This window comes from Coffea arabica, chromosome 5e (assembly GCF_036785885.1).
Source record: "Coffea arabica cultivar ET-39 chromosome 5e, Coffea Arabica ET-39 HiFi, whole genome shotgun sequence".
Lineage (NCBI taxonomy): Eukaryota > Viridiplantae > Streptophyta > Magnoliopsida > Gentianales > Rubiaceae > Coffea > Coffea arabica.
In genome coordinates, this window is record NC_092318.1 from 54,757,517 (window position 1) to 54,774,762 (window position 17,246).

The 17,246-nt window shown below is 38.8% G+C and overlaps 3 protein-coding genes and 1 non-coding gene across 4 annotated transcripts; 3 read left to right on the forward strand and 1 right to left on the reverse strand.

Annotated features, from left to right (window-relative positions):
- Positions 1–575: 575 nt before the first annotated feature.
- On the forward strand, positions 576–673 carry LOC113720272 (small nucleolar RNA snoR117). Its single transcript, XR_003455256.1, has one exon. It is a non-coding gene; the product is annotated as a small nucleolar RNA snoR117 (small nucleolar RNA).
- Positions 674–2,471: 1,798 nt separating this feature from the next.
- LOC113743564 (uncharacterized) lies at positions 2,472–4,052 on the forward strand. The gene is made up of 2 exons (XM_027271620.2): positions 2,472–3,147; positions 3,315–4,052. Exons 1-2 carry the CDS (start codon positions 2,786–2,788, stop codon positions 3,799–3,801), a joined length of 849 nt encoding a protein of 282 aa, XP_027127421.1. The 5' UTR covers positions 2,472–2,785; the 3' UTR covers positions 3,802–4,052.
- Positions 4,053–4,529: 477 nt separating this feature from the next.
- On the reverse strand, positions 4,530–11,654 carry LOC113720262 (uncharacterized). Its single transcript, XM_027245179.2, has 22 exons — positions 10,994–11,654; positions 10,457–10,606; positions 10,161–10,230; positions 9,960–10,051; positions 9,744–9,792; positions 9,571–9,664; positions 9,094–9,160; positions 8,875–8,932; positions 8,722–8,800; positions 8,560–8,592; positions 8,409–8,466; positions 8,229–8,277; positions 8,031–8,124; positions 7,528–7,585; positions 6,466–6,732; positions 6,268–6,357; positions 6,004–6,093; positions 5,761–5,922; positions 5,593–5,652; positions 5,343–5,441; positions 4,958–5,136; positions 4,530–4,874 (listed from the first exon to the last, which is right to left on the reverse strand). Exons 2-22 carry the CDS (start codon positions 10,475–10,477, stop codon positions 4,709–4,711), a joined length of 1,935 nt encoding a protein of 644 aa, XP_027100980.2. The 5' UTR covers positions 10,478–10,606; positions 10,994–11,654; the 3' UTR covers positions 4,530–4,708.
- A 994-nt stretch (positions 11,655–12,648) lies between these two features.
- LOC113687829 (uncharacterized) lies at positions 12,649–15,061 on the forward strand. The gene is made up of 3 exons (XM_027205352.2): positions 12,649–13,017; positions 13,409–14,434; positions 14,665–15,061. Exons 1-3 carry the CDS (start codon positions 12,924–12,926, stop codon positions 14,694–14,696), a joined length of 1,152 nt encoding a protein of 383 aa, XP_027061153.1. The 5' UTR covers positions 12,649–12,923; the 3' UTR covers positions 14,697–15,061.
- Positions 15,062–17,246: the final 2,185 nt, after the last annotated feature.

Consider the following 17,246-nt stretch of genomic DNA (forward strand, 5'->3'; position numbering starts at 1 on the left):
AGTGAAAAGAAACTGTTGTTAATTAAAATAGGGTTGAAAATGACGACGAGTTGTTGAGGTTTTTATATTTTTCTTTTACTTTTGGTTTGGTTTTTGTATTTCACATATGTGGTAAATTATCTATTAAGTAGAGGGTATTGTAGTCATTTTATTGACCGGAGAGAAGTTAGTGTAATTTATTAGCCGGCAGGATTTGGCCATTTGGTGGGCCGTACAAAAAAATCCAGTGCGAGGAGGGGAGGCATTTTGGTAATTTGAGCGGTACAAGACATGAATTAGGGTTTTCTGAGTCCGCCTCCTTTTTTTTTTTTTCTTCAAATTTGTGTATAATAGGTTGGTGGAGTAGTACTATATATATATATATATGTATGTACAGCCATTACCGAAACTCAGAGTCGTCGTCCTCCGGTCCCTGGACTTGGATGAGAGCAACGTCCGGCCGTCGCCGGAAGCGGCTCCAGAGAGAAACACGCACTAACATTAGCAAAAGAGTAAAACAATACGTGAGATCCAAATGTTTTCTGTTTTTCTTTATTAATATTTTAGTCCGCACACACACACACACACACATTTGGGACCTGTGATGTATCGGTAAAATTGTCCGTACCATCTGATTGAGGATCTCACTTAGATCCTTTCTCTGATGATTCTTAAAGCCTATATTCTGAGGTCTCCAGTGAGTCTCCCAAAATTGCCGCAGACCTGTGCTCTCTTGGGAGAGTTTTTCTATTTTTCTTTTTTTTTGGGGGGTGGGGTAGCTGTTGAGACTTGAAGGAGAAGAAGAGGGGGCAGTGATGCAGGAAATACCATCAAACTCTGAAAAGCTTCTTCAGAGGGCTTTGTTGATGATGTTACCAATCAAATGTTCTGAGCCTCCTCCCTCACATCCCTACACGTTCTGATCGATCCTAAGCAAAATTACGAAATACTACCGCTGCTATTATGCAATTTTTTTTTTTTTGATGCAATTATGCAATTCTTAAGCAGCAGTAGATTTCACCATTTTTCCTTTCTTATTTTTATCATTATTGTCGCTCTCTTTGGACTAATGGGGGTCGATTAGATTAGTCATTAGAGTGCCATTCTTCGACCCCCACCAAACAGAAACGGAAGTTGCCACAATTGTAAATTCTAATACTAGTGTATTAGTGATGAAGGAAAATTTACTATAGGTTGGTCTGGGTCTCTTGGGAGGCGACAAATTAGAGTCTCTGATGCACTCATTTGTTGACGATAGTGTTTTCAGCGCTGTACGTTGCCCTCAACAAAAGAAAAAAAAAAAAGGGGCAGAGATGCTGGCACATTCCCCGTCCAACCCTTCCCTTTAATTATACTAGGGATGTAATCGAGTCAAGTTTGAGTAGTGCTATACTCGAGCTCGACTCGACTCATATATCTCTAGGCTCGAACTCGAGTCAAAAAAATTGATACTCGAAACTTGACTCGATGTACTCGCTCTAAGCTCGAAACTCGACTCGATAAAGCTCGACCTTTAGTGAAGCCTTATCAAGCCGAGTCTAATCAAGTTTTTTGACTCGACTCGACCAAAAAATTGAGGCATTTTTTAGACATTTTTTCTTTTTAGGTATTTTCATAATTATGTTATTACTTTTTTACCCTTATAAAATTTTATTATAAAGAAGAGTATATTGTAAATTTCGTATAACCTATACCCATAATAGTCATTTTATAATTATAATACATATATATTATTTAAATTATAAATGTATTATTTAAATAGCCCGGCTCGACAAGCTACTCGACAAGCCTCGAGCCAAAAATTTGAGACTCAAAACTCGACTCGAACGCCAATCGAGCTACTCGAAACTCGGCTCGAACTCGGTCAACCCGAGTTCGAGCCAAGCCGTTGACCGAGCTACTCGCGAGTAGCTCGGCTCGCGTACATCCCTAAATATATATCCATATATATATATATATATACTAACTCTAGTGTTAGAACTAGAGAAGTTGCCCTTATGGAGGGAGGGGTGCTGTGCTTATCTTCCTTTTGAAGGCTCTTATTTAATGTATGTTAGCCAAAGGCCATTCCCTTCTCCCCATCCTCTGCAGAATCACCAACTTTGAGGTAAGAAAAGTAATTGAGAAATTTGTTCGGTTAAAAAGAATGCGCAATCCTAACGGGACTTGAAACTACTCAATTATCCAAAGACGGTGGGTCGAGTCATTCTCAATCCAGGCGTTAATTTTGACTTGGAAGAGAGGGAGGGAGTTAAGGCCTCGCGAATGGGTCATTGTTTTTTAATCTAATTAATTGGACATATGTTTCCAGGGCCCAAAAGTGTAAAATGGGTTGGTTACATATCCTGAAGAAGACCAAATGGAAGATGGGGGTGTCGAACTCGGAACTGAAAGATTGAATTTGGACAAATGCAGCCGTGTCATGGCATCCTTCAATCAAAACCACTCATCAAAATCCTACAACTCTCTCAGGAGCACAACAAAATATGCAAAAATCAACCAGCTCTGTCTTGCTGTTTTCTCATTTCATTTCTTCTTCGTCGATACTCTCTATCTGCTGCGCCCTGCGATGCGATAGGAGAGAGTCTGTCTGTTTGGCCTCGCACCCTCGAAGATAGATACGAATAGAATAGGACCCTCCTCAAAAGATAATAGATAGAGAGGTCTGCGTTCGTTTCGGAACTTAGTCCCACCATAAATTGTCAGTTGGGACTTTATTTTAATTTAATTCTGGTATATCAAAGCACAGGCGAAGAAGAAGAACACAAATTCTGCCAAATTGCTACTTAACTCGGGAAGCCCTGGGATGGCATATATCTTGCCCAACCTCTCCCCGACAATCATCCACTCCAAGGAAAAATCACTCCACCCCTCCTCTCCTCCTCCTCCTCCTCCTCCTCTGCTTCTACCCCCACCGCCTCCTAGGCAGGCCTCCTCTCTTTCTGTTCCCACCAAGCAGCAGCTGCAGCACCCGCGCCACCACCTACTCCTCCACCACCCCACCACCTGTGCCACCGCGACTGCTGCCGTTGCTCTTGCTTCTCCTCAGGATAATAAGCAACATGACCACAGGGATGATTTCTTTGTGAACCTGGGTCTGGCTGTGCGGACTCTAAGGGAAGACCTCCCTCTCCTCTTCACCAAAGACCTCAATTATGACATTTATAGGTACTCTTTTCCCTTTTCCGCTTATTCTCTCAACTCATGCTTCCTTTGTAACTAAAATCTGGCCACACTTTTTGTGGATAAATATATAAATACCGTATCAGCTGAATAATGGATTGGTAGCAAGTGCTCTACTAAAATTCCTTCCTTTTGGCACTTCGGAGGAGCAGGGATGACATCACATTCGTGGACCCGTTAAACACCTTCGCTGGGATTGAAAAGTACAAACTGATCTTCTGGGCTTTGAGATTCCACGGCAGAATCTTGTTTAGGGAGATTTCACTTCAACTACTTAGGATTTGGCAGCCGTCTGAGAATTTGATTCTGATCAGATGGAACTTGAGGGGTGTTCCTCGGGTCCCCTGGGAGGCCAGGGGCGAATTCCAGGCCACCTCCAGGTATAAGCTGGACCGCAACGGTAAAATCTACGAGCACAAAGTTGATAACTTGGCATTCAACTTCCCACAGCCCCTAAAACCTGCGGCTTCTGTGCTCGACCTGGTTGCTTCGTGTCCTACCAGCCCAAATCCTACATTTCTCTGGGGACCTGCCGATGTGCATTCTTCTTCCTGGGTTGAATTTTACCGAGCCGTCAAGGAGACTTTGGACAGAGAAACATCGTTGATTTCTCAAGATTGCTTAATTCCTTGTTCATAGAGAACACGTATTTCAGGGCATTACTATTAGGTGCCTCAAACTTTTTATATGCAAATGCAAATGCTATGCATTATTCACTTGGCAGTTCACGATAACTTCAGCAAAGGAACACGAGTACACGCGCACGCATACCTATTATATACTTTGTAGTTATGCTGAAGGATTTCGGCATTGTTTTGCTAATAAGATTCGAATGGTATGTATAGCTTCTGTTAACTGTTGATTCTAATAAAGCCTGCCCATGTCTATTATTTTTCTGCTGCTACAATTTCGTTCAGTTCCTCTTTTATCTAGAACTTTCTCTCTGTCTCTGTCTGCAATGTAGTGGTATTCATCAACAATCACCATCTTTGAGTTCTTTACCGAGCCGTCTTAAAGTTCTGATTGATCAAAGAGAGCTCACCGTGTGCAAATTTTTATTGGTTAGGCTATGCAATTTTCACTCGTCTTTCTAGCTTAGAGCTGTCCCTTCTTTATCATCTGCAGTTAGTGATATATATACTCCTCGTATTGTCCGTAAGCACCACGGAGTTCAGCTTGAACAGCACTCCACATTTTGTTGCCAACCAATTTAATAGAACCATCTTTTGTAAAAGCTATGATAGTCATTTTGCTAGTATTTCAGGCTGGCCTTTTGCTTTATTTCCTACCAAGCGTACACCTCCTGCAGAGTAAAACTGGTGTCGCTCAGGTCCGATATAAGGCTTCAATCTAATTATAGTGCACAATACGTCCAAACCAGTGTCTGGCTCCTACCATTTAGAATCATATTTCTCAATACAACATCTATGTTCAACAATTTCAGCGACAATTGAGTCGCATGTCTGGGCAAGATTACAATGGATTTGGTTTCAGCTCATTATATGAGCAGTCCATCTAGCCCTCATCATCTAAATTTTAGCTCTGTTCAATTCTTGTAACATTGATTTTCATGACTGCACTGGGGAAGCACTTCTACTGGATTTATAGCTGCAACCCTGCCGAACTCAAACCTCATGTATTTCTCATATGTTACTTTCAGCATAGCTGTTTTAGCAGCTTTGTGAAATTTCAAGATCATCTCTGCGCAGCTTCTGCGATATTCCAATTTGAAAATGATTAAATCACGATAGATATATGCAACCTGATAAAGAATATTCAACCGGCAAAAACCTGCCTGATTTGAGATTCTCTGTAGCGGGAATGTTTCTCAAGCAGTGGGGTCCATGTTGGATTCATTTCCATTGTACATCTAGCGAGATAGATGGCTGATGCACATAGCAATGAGGGCTTATATTTCAAAGCCTCGTACTCAACTAAGCACAGCTCGATGAGGTAAAAGGCAAGATGTTCAAACTGGCAGAAATCCCAATAGACAAAAGACGTTACAGATTAGGGACCAACATCAAAACAACTAGGAAGGCAAAAAGATGAGAAAGTTACAGATGTGATCCACAAACACCAAAAATACAGATGAAATGATACCCTTCTGAAGCACTTATTAAAGATCCTTGAAAATAGTCTGTTTAATCAACCTACATTGGAAAAGGTCTGTGACATACCGCTGTATCTGATCCAGCAGCCTTAAGGACCCGTAGCATAAAGACATACGGAGTTGGTGAATTCAGACGGAACTTGAGTGCCTTTAGAAAAGTATTCTCCTAGAAAGAAGACAGGTACTATATAAGAAAGTGCCTTGCTTGACTGGTCTACCAAGAGCAAACAAGCACAAACTTGTACTATTTGAATACCTACTTGGAGATGCTAGATCAAAACCTGCTGATAAATATTGTAAACATGCAATTCACTCACCATTCCAAGCATTTCATCTCTTGTGTATGAATCTGCTGAAATGCCAATTAAGTCCATGATCTGTAGCCAAGAACCAAAGAAAGTTGACCCTTCATGAACTACCTCAATTGCACAACAGTATATTATGTATAAGAAACTTGCAGAAGTTGTATTCATTCATAAATTTACCCTTGGATGCCAAAAATCCTCATATTTTGATGCCAGCAAGAGTGCAGTAAGGCCAACTAACTGCATTTTGTTCTTCCCGATGCTTACCAAGGATAAAAATTGGTCTAATAGTGTAACCATCAAAAAAAGTGTTTCTTGCATCAAATCAAACCTTAGATGTACCTGAAAAAAAGGTGGTAATAAGAAAAAACAGGAAAAAAGTTCAAAAAGCATTAAGAAAATGTTTATCATAAGAAAACAAACTTCAATGAGCCAGTTGATCAATATGCCACGCATTTGACGTGTAATTTCACTCTGGATATCCAAATAATGTTTCAACGGCTGATTATGTGCCTGTGTTAAGAGCCAATTTCCATAATGTCAGACAAAAACATTGATGTGATTAAAAAAGTAAAAATTAACCTTGCATTTATAGACATGCTTTGAATGTGTCTATAACTCCAGGAGAAAATCACATTAACAGGTAGAATTAAAATAACATAATGAAGAAATGAGATCGAAAATCACCTCCAAAACCCAGTAATACTGATAGATGTCATCAACATATTCAGTAACTTCAAGATGATTATGATTATCATAGATATTTGGCAAATCATCCTACAAGGGAAATTCAGGTTCCTTTAGTAGCAGCAGAAAAATATGAAGACATTTAAGCCTCTAGCAGGATGAAACAGAAGTCCATAGGAAGAAAAGGCCAGCAGTGACCTTTGATTGTGCCATCAGTAAAGAAGTAAAAGATTTTCTTCGATCAGGTTTTCTCCTAGAAACATTATCTGCTGTAGTTCTATCTGAGTCACTCTTGCTAGAAGAAGAAACATCGTGTTGAGCAGTTTGTCCACTGAGAATTACTGATGCAACATGTTTTGTTGAAGAACATTTGGCCTTTTCCTCCTTTCTGTTGGACGAAGCAGCAGAACCAGCAGGTGGCTTATTGAAGCCACAAACACCATTTGAGTTTAAGGTCCTTTCAACCTAGACATCCATTTAAAATTAATATCTAGTTTAGGAAAGGAAACTATATGCTCTAAATTATTCTTTTAATGAACTGTAAAATAGACCAGTTGATGCAAATATGATGTGGTGCTGATGGTAATTACCATCCTAATATGCCCCGTATTGAATCACCAAGAAAAATATTCCATGTACAAACTCGAGTACATCCTGATTTGAATATGAACAATAGCATGTAGCTTCGACAAAGAAAGGGCAGACTTGAAAGTGTGCCTACAGGCTGCGGAGAGAGGCGGACATAGAAATATACACTGGGGAAGAAAGAGAGACAGAAGAAAATGTACATAATAATCGGTAAAGAGTATCCATATCTGCATTAAATGACATCACACAAATTCATGATTTTTACAGAATATTTTCCTACCTGACCTGCATAAGGAAACTTCCTTCAAGATTCTACAAGATATTTAACAAAAGCCTTCTCACCCTTCAGAGTTTCCATATCAAAGGTTTCAGCAAGAAACAGAGTCAACACATAACTTAGGCAAGGGAAGAATTCTAGAGTGGCGTAGAGCAGACTCATTTTCTGCTATATATAAGGTAATAAATTGAAATGAAATGAGAAGTTCTTATGCTTAATCTGATGTGCTTAAAATTCTATCATTTTCCTTTGGGATGGTGAACGTGTTTCCGCACTTGGCTTGCATAAACATAACAACAAAAACAGCAACATAGTCACACAATTTGAAGATAAAAAATAATAAAAACAGCAACATAGTCACACAGTTTGAAGATAAAAAATAATAATTCACTTACTTTGACAGATCTTCTTGAAATTGTTCCGGGTCTAGAGTTATGTCGACCTTTGGAAGCCCTGAATTCAAGGTTTTAAATGCAGTTATTAGTATGATGTATTAATTTTGAGAGAACCTTGTTCTTATCACACACTCTCTCTCTGTCAGATTCTTGGCCATAGAGTTAAGGCTTATAATTCTAATGGACCTATTCATAATGTCTGCATAAGTAATATTCCAGCTCTACAAGGAGAGAAATACAATAGAAACTTTTAAGCACATGGACAAAAACTGATTTTACTCCAAAACTCAAACTATGCTTGTTGAACTTACAAGACGTGAAAATTAAGCTTTTTGCCCGCCAAATTATCAGAAGGCAAGAAACACAATATGATGAAAAAGCAAATAAAGTTTCTGGTCACAGTTTGCAAAACCCTGAAGAGAATTATTTGAAATAGCTGTGAAGCGTGAATTCTGTTGCAAGAGCAAAAACTGTCTTAAAGCGGATTATAAGCAATGACTTACATAACCATGTATCCATCACTAACTCGAACTTTCTGGAGATGATTCTGAGAGTTGTGCACCCGGGAAGCCACATTTCTGCCAACTTTGGAGTTAACTGAAAGCAACAAAGGGTACAGCACATTAGACTGTTAATAATGTCGTTAATTTTTTTGCACTTACTGAAAATGTGGACAAGCTGCTCAATTCATGGGATCTCACCTTGAAATCCATATTTTCCCCTACGCCTCTCAGAGCTTTCAGTAGATTCCTACAAGGAAAGCATAGATATCCGAAAAGGAAAGAGCATCAATACTAATGTGGAGGACCTAATTATTCTACATCTCAAAATCAAACCATAAATGGTTTTACTAATAGGCAGTAAATAAGTATTTTCATTACCTCCTTTGTACCATTCATAGGAACCTTTTTGACTTGTTCTGTTACTGGGAAAGATTTTCTTCAAGCAACATAAAAAAAAAGGTACATCAATGTCACTAAAGAGATCCAAAATTAACAGATCAATCAAGGAATTGTCCATAAACCCACAGACCTTATTGGAGGCAGATAATCCCCACGAGATTTCCTGACATACAGAGAAAAGAAAAAAGATTAGACTTTCATTAAGGAAGATATTCTAGGATCTACTAAACAAATACTAGCATACTTGATGTACAAATTCAACAATAGACGAGAATAGCTGAAGCATCTTTACCTACTCGTGTCAACGAATTTGCACCCTCGAGTCAAAGTCCCAAGGTCATTAGAGGAAGTGATCTTTATATCCTTGTCAGCTAATGCCATCCAAGACAGGAAAATGACATCATTAAGAGGTTATTCAAATCTTTTTCAAAAGTAAATGTCTTACCCTTGTTCACAGTGTGGTGGCTTCCAGAAGCTTGAGTCATGTTGTTCCGCACAATTCCCTGTTTCATGATGACAAAAATTCAGTGTCTGTTGCATACTGAAAAGTTCAGTTTTTCAATTATACCTCTTGAAAATAACAAAAGCAGTCCAGGTCAAAAGAAACATCACAAAATTAGCTCAAAACAAGTCACTACACGTGAAACAATTTTGATTTGCATACAGTGAAAGGCATTCTTGATGAACAACCCCCAGCCTGAGTGCCAGCCGCTGAATTCCTAGAAATACACCTGGAAGACGAATTAACAATAATGCTATAAAATGGTATTATGCCAAGGGGGATGAAAGGTAAATGACAGACGGTTCCTCTGAAACTGCTGATCTAAGCATAGGTTGTTTTGAAAGATGGTGTTTCAGTATTAAACCTCATGGCAAACACATGTCAAATTAGTGGTGTATAAGAACCCTCACAATATAGTCTAATACATCGTAGTTCTTTGATTTGTAAGCTAATATGCATGTACAATTTCATGACATAAGCATTAGGGAAAAATAAACCATTTTTCAGGTTTATTAATCATGTTTTACCGAATATTCACCTTGGCTTTCACGGATTCTAGATCCATGAATGGGCTAAAGGAAGACATGAGATAGATGAATTGTCAGAAAGCCTGCTTTTTGAATGGCAAACTTCACTTACAATGATTTGGATTTATTGTGTGCCTTTGGCCCTGAAAAGCTTCCCCTGACATTACTGATATCAGCCAAAACTTTTCTTCCGATATTTGCTTTCACTGAAGCAGGAGTTGAGGTCACAAATTAAGTTCCCAGGACACAAAATTCAATATCTCATCAAAAAGTACAGGAATTTACCAGAACTGTCCTTCTTGCCATTGTTCTTCTCCAAGTTCTTGATACCACTCTTTGTAGTGAATGAAATAACAGCAAAAACCACATACAAAAGCACACATCAGTCTGTATATCACAAACCATAAATGCTCAAATACATTCATGTCATGTAAATTGCGCAGTATTTGGACACAAAATTTAAAATGGATAAATGACAAAAAGGAAGCTAAACGCTAAAACCTGAGAGCCAGTTGCACTGCCCAAACGTCTCCCGCCATTAGATGGTGGTGGCGGTTCTGCAAATATCTTGAAAGATGGGAGTCGTCCAAGGGCTACGTTAAGGGAGCATCAAGAATAATAAAATAAAGAACAAAATTAAGCAACTGAAGTAAAGTCAATGAATTAACGGTTCAATGAAAAGAAAAAGAAAGGAATTAACACCAGTGTTGCTCTTCTTGGTTGACTTATTGGCGTCTTCCTCGATGACTTGATGTGAAGGTTTGGATTTACCCTAATAAAATTGATTCATTCATTCAATAGAAGCATATCATCAAAGACATATACCGTACATTGAACTTCTGGTGGTTTTAAGCAGTAATTTCACTTAGAAACAGAAAGAAAGAAATCAAGAATTGAACGAAGAATTAACAGAAAAAAACAAAGAGAAATAAAAATGAAAGCAGAAGCAAGTAGTTTCCTAAGAGGAAGAAGCGAAATGGAAGAGTGGATTGGAATACCTTAACTGCAACGGCCACCATTTGTGCGTCCGGTGCTGTTTTCGCACAAATATTTTCTTGCTTCAGATTGAGAGGGCAGAGAGTTTCTTGTTTTTGTTCAAAGAATGTATTGGGGGGAGTGGGATTTCCCTTCCTTCAAAATTCTTTCACCTGATTTGAACTTTTCGTAATAAGCAACCAATCAAACAAATTTCACTTACTATTTTATACTACTTCACTTGTCTTCCAAAATTTTTGGTGTGTGTGTGTGTGTTCCAGAACGGCATAAATTGATTAGTACTCCATAAGAGCGCATGGAACTGTGAAAGATAAGACGGTTACTGTACAACTGGCGTTTGAAACAATCAAATGAGGAAGATATAATAGTTAGTAGTACTCATAACTACTAAAGATTAGGGTTTCTTTAGTACTCATAACCATGAAGTTAGGGTTTTTTTTTTTAGTAAAAGTGAAGCAGACTAAAAGTGTTCGCACTTTGAAATCGAAAATGAATTTCTTTGAGAAGCAACAAATGGGGAGTACTGCTACTAACGATACCTCCGAACCACTACACCGACGGACGGCACTAGACAAGTAGAGTGACGGCTGCCGACGGCGACTAGACGAGAAAGGTTTCCTTTTTCTTCGTCTTCTTTGAATGTTGGGTGAGCACTAAGCAGTTTACCGTTGAAGGAACGAATCAAAGGCGCTCTCGGTTTTTATTTGAATTGCGTCGACGGAGGGAGATTCCAGAATTGCACATTTTCCCCCCATCTTAAATTAATTATTGACTCCCGAAACTATTCCATTATGCTAATACTAACCCCCAAAGAAAGCCTAACTTTTTTCACCATTCTGACCTGACATCTCGTGTCGCTGGACCGATTACTCGACCATCGTCAAATGCTTAGTTACAGGGGAATTAGGTGATCAGTGACCATTATCGGCTAGCACTCCAGCTGGCTAATTCTCTGCCGATGGATTGGTAAATCAAAGGTCAAAACGAACTAGTACTAACTACTGAAGCAGAGGAGCTCAGCTCTCACTTGGAGAAAATTGATCAAGCTCTGTATGGTGGGTGGATGGTTTCCTGTTGTTGATATAAAGGTGTGAGACTGATGAGAGAGATGATTTAATTCGTCGACGGCCTTCAATTCGTTTTATACCAGCAACAACAATACATCAGATCATACAAGGCGTGACTGTAAAGACGTACAACCCAATCGCGCCTTTGAGTGCAAACTTCATGGTAGATGAGGTTTCCAAGATCCTTTTTTTTTTTTTTTTGGATGCTCAAGTTCCTGAATTTCTAAAGCATTTCACAATAGTACTCCTTAATAAACCATCAGCCATATATTTTTTAGGCGGCATTTCAGTAGCACTTTACTACTGCTACCTGCGAGTGAGAGAACGGTGATGCTAAAGTGGGCATGGCATCTGGTTTGATTTCCGGTGAAGTTATCATGATGATGGTGATCACCTCAAATTAATAGTAACCGGTTAGCTCAGAATTCACAAACTTGTACGTAATTTCTGAGTTTGTCCTCCTACTCAGAGTCACACGGTCTTGATCAATGCAGACTTCAGACATCAGGAAATCAAACCAGAAGATTAAAAATTATTGGAAACTAGTAGTAGTACTACTACTAGCCTACTAGGTAGTAATTTGCGGCAAGCAGCAGGGCAATCATTTATGAATTATTGATGATGGGTTACTGTCGAAGATTCTGAATTAATGCTGTGACGGTGTACGGTAGTGTATAGTGTTTTAATGTTGACCAGTAATTAACAGAACAGACCTTCCGCCCATCCATGAATCCATCCATATATGCGCTCGTGCTCCCGTTGCTGATCTGCTTTCCTCAGACTTTTGTTGTGTATTCTATCTGAGACAAAAAAAAAAAAAAAAAAAAAAGAGAGGGGGAGAGAGCTCTTTGAGTAGAAAGCAAGCAAATGAAAAGACTCCAGAAAGACTCCTCCACCTTTGGCATTTTTCTGAGGTGAAGCAAGAATATATGCTTGCTACGCACAGTAACCAGAAAGAAATACACTACTAATCGAGAAAGGATATGGTGGTGTGTGTACTGTGTGCCACCTAAATTTTGTTTCATAAACCTCACACACACGCCTCTGATCTACAATCTACTTACTAATTGAATAGGGTATTTAATTTTTTTTTCTTTTTCTCCTGATGAAGTGTCCTGCTAAAGGAAGGAAATAAAGAAAGAAAGAATCGTCTTTTGGGCCGACATGCCCATGCCGGTTGGCTACTGCTCGTCTCTCTCGCGGTTGCTCTCTTGGCTAGATATCCTCGCAGTCGCAGCTACTTAATTATGCTCATCCACTCCACTTGACACGCTCCATTTGCATTTTGCTTCTCTTCCTCCTCCATACAAAAGTACAAATTAAAACCAGGAGAGGGAGGACTCGATTGCCTCGGGGGGGCATTCTTTCTTTTCTTAATCGGTCAGATCAATCAATACATATCATGGGGGGAAAATGCAGAGTGTGGTGGAGCCTCAATTGCAAATTAGTAGTAAATCTTTATCTGTGCCTTGCTGCTTGTTTCTTCTCACATTGTGGTAAGTACCATGAACGTGTGTTCTTGCAGTTAGTTTATTCCTTCGTTTCCTGTTGTCCTTCCAATTGATTGGCATTATTGTTGGGGAAGAAGGATTAGTAGTTGCATTTTGCAGTTGTACATGTGTTGCAAAGTAGTAGAAGAAGATGCAGGCATATTACTATTAGACGAGTTAGCCACAGGAAGTGAGTCGGTCAACCAGCTAAGCTAAGCTGAGCTAGCTGCTCAGTCTCAGTCAACTATTAGAAGAGTTATATATCTGCCGCCATATATTGTACATAGACAGACACCTGTGTTGTGTTGGGTAATTTTAGTAATAACTAGTAAGCGAGTCTCTCTGTGTATTTAAGTAAACTTGCTTCAATATTTGATTCAATGAGTTGCATGCGCAGATGCAAGAAGAGCAGCAGCTCATGATGTATTAGTCAGGGCTTCTACGCACAATTCAGGAGAGATGGGACCTCCAAATCCCCCAAAAGCCAAAAATATGAACGGATTGATGGAGATTCTGGTGGACATGGTCAGGCCTTTGGATGAATCTTCTTCAAATACGCAGCCTTACGGTAACGGGGTGAGTTCCCCATTCTCATTGCCGCCATATGATTCCCTCGCTCCCTTTCCTCTCCTAGAAAACACTCCTCCATTTTGCGTGAATCCGCCGCCATTCACTCCCCAGCTGCCCCCGCCCTCTCCAACCACCCTCCCCATGCAGCCGCCGCCGACGCCACCCTCCTCCTCTTACTCCCCATCATTCCCATTCCCCAACCCAAGCCCACCCCCAAGCCCAGTTGGGACGGCAGTCCCTAGCCCGCCAGAATCATCTATATATCCAACTCCTCCCTCGACTCCGGAGACGCCTAGTATCGCAGTCCCTAGCCCGCCAGAATCATCTATATATCCAACTCCTCCCTTGACTCCGGAGACGCCTAGTATCGCAGCTCCAAGCCCCCCGGAGACGTATGTTCCCAGTCCATCTGTATTTGTTCCAAGCCCGCCACCGCCTTCAGCGCCATATTATTCTCCGCCCAGCCCACCAATCGGTTACGTCCCAAACCCACCTGGTAGCGCCGGAGGAGGAGGAGGATTTGTCCCCCCCAGCAGCCCCCGAGTTTACCAGCCACCCAACGTCTACCCATCCCCGCTGGTGCCGCCACCTTCTCCGCTTACAGAACCCGCGTCGGCCCTTTGGTGCGTGGCAAAGCCATCAGTGCCAGGGCCAATCATCCAGGAGGCCATGAACTACGCATGCGTTTCGGGAGCAGAATGCGATCAGATCCAGCCCAGCGGGTCGTGCTTTGAGCCCGACACGTTGGTGGCCCATGCATCCTACGCCTTCAATAGCTATTGGCAGAGAACCAAGGTAGCGGGGGGGACTTGTGAATTCGGGGGGACTGCAATGCTGGTCACCGTGGATCCAAGTAACCCTCTCTCCTCCTTTTGCTAACCTGCTTTGCTTTACTATTAGTACTGCTAATGGAGTATTTAGTAGCGGCGGCACTACTTTACTATTTCTTCTTCTTGTTACTCGCAATAATAATAATAATTGGTACGTAGTAATACGGGCTGTGGAATAGAGCGGTAGTACTTAGTAGTGTTTTCTTAGCAGTAGTTTAGTAGTATTTCTTATTTACCTCAATCTCTGTGTCAGGCTATGATGGGTGCCATTTTGTTTACTTCTGACTGGAGCCGAGATGGCAAAAAGAGCTTGGAGGCTATAAAGGATGCTGCCGTATTAGCCCCAAAAAAAAAAAAAAAAAGCAAGCAGAGGAAAACAGAAGCAAAAGGAAAACCCGTTTACCAGCTCTAGACTGTAGTAGCCAAGGGGACACCCTTTATTTTTAGCCGCACAAAATTTTGTACCATATGCAAAGGAGTAAAGTACAAAATGTGACGCATGAATTGAATTTTTTGTTAGGATTTCCCCCCATCCTGCCGTCCAGGGGGTTAGTTTAGTTTTGCAAGGACAGCACATATATACTTTGCTGTATTGTTCAAGGACAACAGTACTAAGTAATAGTAACAGGTTACAGTTTTCTTCTCTTGCATTCTCTCTCTCACACGTCCTCCGTCAAACTCTTTATTCTCAGCTCAGCTTACAGTACTTTGTTGTTGTTTAGCTAGTGATTTCATAATTTAAATGGTATCATTCTTGATTTTCCTCTTTATTCATGAATGGTATCATTCTTGATTTTTTAAATCCATGAGCAATGAATATTATTTTCTTTTTATTTTTCATATAACTTGCCCTTTCAGTTAGAATTAATAAGTCGAAGGGTAAAATATTAATTTTTTTTTTTACTTTTAATAGGTTTGGTGATGTTTCCTTTTTATTTAGGCTCACATTAATAGATTTCATATCAAAATCCTATGTAAGTGCAATCACTTCTCACTTTTTGAATTCAAAAGACATGAAAAGATATATAATAATTTTAAAAAGTCAAAATTTTATTAAAAAAAAAATGAAGAGTTGGAAGCATTCTGACTTACCCATACTAAAAATTCCTTCTCAAGAAATACAAGTCATACTGAATATTTTTTTTTGTAGGACAAACTCCACAAAATCAAAATTCAACAGAAATAATTAAACCACCAATATTGGTTTTCTTACTAAAAGTTGATTGGTGTAAAAAATGTCCGTATCTTTGTTCAAGATTATCAAATCGAATGTATAATGTTTGTAAGTATTTTATTTTGAAATCAAATAAAACATGCGATTACATTCATTCCTATCTATATATCATTTATTTTCTAATATAAATTTCTATTATTATTTCAAGATCCATCTTCCGCAAAAATGCATTTCTTAAATAATCTACACATTTTATGATCCTTTGAACTATTGCTAGACAAATCTCAAACTTTAATTATATTGTTACAAAAAATTTTTTAAAATTCAACATCTCTTTTAAATTTCTTTAAATAATGTAAACACCGTGCGTAACACAGATATTCACGCTAGTATATTTGTATCCCATTTTCGTTCCCCAAAACAACAGATAACGTGACTAGATTTTACATCTACCAATGCTTGAGCATCACAGTGTCATTTTTTAAAATTTCTAATCTACCTTTAATAACAAGAGTAAATTTATTCCAATTTATTTAAATAAAAAAAAACTTCCCCACGATTAGTGGAGAGTTATTTGTTGAGGTTATCTACTTTCTTCACACGGAGTAACTCCCCACCACTTTCATGTAATCTGGTCAACTTCCATCATCTTTCAATTTAACTAGTAAGAGAATATTACAAAGAGACAATTTTGATAAATATATTTATTTTAATTTATTGCACGCACATTAGGTATGGCTCAAGCAAGCACTAGTTACAATAATGTCACGAACTGTTTAAAAGTAGCAGTTTAGTTATGTTTTGGACCTTTTGGTTGGACGTCTTTTAAAATTATAAACTAGTTGGGACGGCCTGCGCGTTGCGCAGGAGGGCGAATATTTCCGGTGTTAAGTTGCACAAGTTTTAGTTATTGTATATTTGTTGTAGTATAGAGAATTATATAGGTGGTATAAGTTTGGCTTGAATTCTAAAATAATAGTGCGGTAAATTGGTCGGGTGAATATAGTGTTAATAGTTTGTGAAGTATGAAGGATATTTTGTAATATAATGGTTAATAAAGTACTATAATTGAGACAATGCAGTGTCAACATTTTGTGTGGTATGATTTGTATAAATTATGTGGTTTGGGTGAGGTAATTATAAAGATACCCATTTATATTTATGTATATCTCTATTACTCACTAAGTTCCATAAATATGGGCCTATTTCTTTCTCTCTCTTTTTGCACAAATTAAAACAGTTAATCAATATAATCACAAGAATTGCTTTTCTTTCATATTTTTGTATAATGTCACTCACTAATATTAGATCATTAATCCACATTAAGAGCCATGTATTATTACATTGTTTTTGAAATTTACAATACTTTAATTTTTTTAATGTAAGAAACAATGTAATTAATGTTGCATGTTTGACTAAAAGAATAATAAAAAAATAGCATACAACATTGCTTTTCAATTTAGAGTAATTTAGAGCCATTAGGAAAAATGAATATATACACATTAAATTTAGAGCCATTAGGAAACATTTTATAATAATTATATATATACATTAAATATGGATATTTATCTAACAATATAAAAGCGAGAGTTGCCCCATGAACAATGTTTTTTTGTCAAGCGGTTATCCTGCAATTGTTATTGGATGCCCGGACTATTAGT

Bases quoted from the DNA above. Each gene is read 5' to 3' on its own strand.
- LOC113743564 (XM_027271620.2), top strand. From the start codon at position 2,786: ATGGCATATATCTTGCCCAACCTCTCCCCGACAATCATCCACTCCAAG. The intron at 3,148-3,314 runs GTACTCTTTTCC...TCGGAGGAGCAG, and splicing joins CTCAATTATGACATTTATAG to GGATGACATCACATTCGTGG.
- LOC113720262 (XM_027245179.2), bottom strand. From the start codon at position 10,477: ATGGTGGCCGTTGCAGTTAAG. The intron at 8,801-8,874 runs GTAAGACATTTA...GGATGGCATTAG, and splicing joins CCACCACACTGTGAACAAGG to CTGACAAGGATATAAAGATC. The intron at 8,467-8,559 runs GTCTGTGGGTTT...TGTTGCTTGAAG, and splicing joins GATTATCTGCCTCCAATAAG to AAAATCTTTCCCAGTAACAG.
- LOC113687829 (XM_027205352.2), top strand. From the start codon at position 12,924: ATGGGGGGAAAATGCAGAGTGTGGTGGAGCCTCAATTGCAAATTAGTA. The intron at 13,018-13,408 runs GTAAGTACCATG...TTGCATGCGCAG, and splicing joins TTGTTTCTTCTCACATTGTG to ATGCAAGAAGAGCAGCAGCT. The intron at 14,435-14,664 runs GTAACCCTCTCT...TCTCTGTGTCAG, and splicing joins GCTGGTCACCGTGGATCCAA to GCTATGATGGGTGCCATTTT.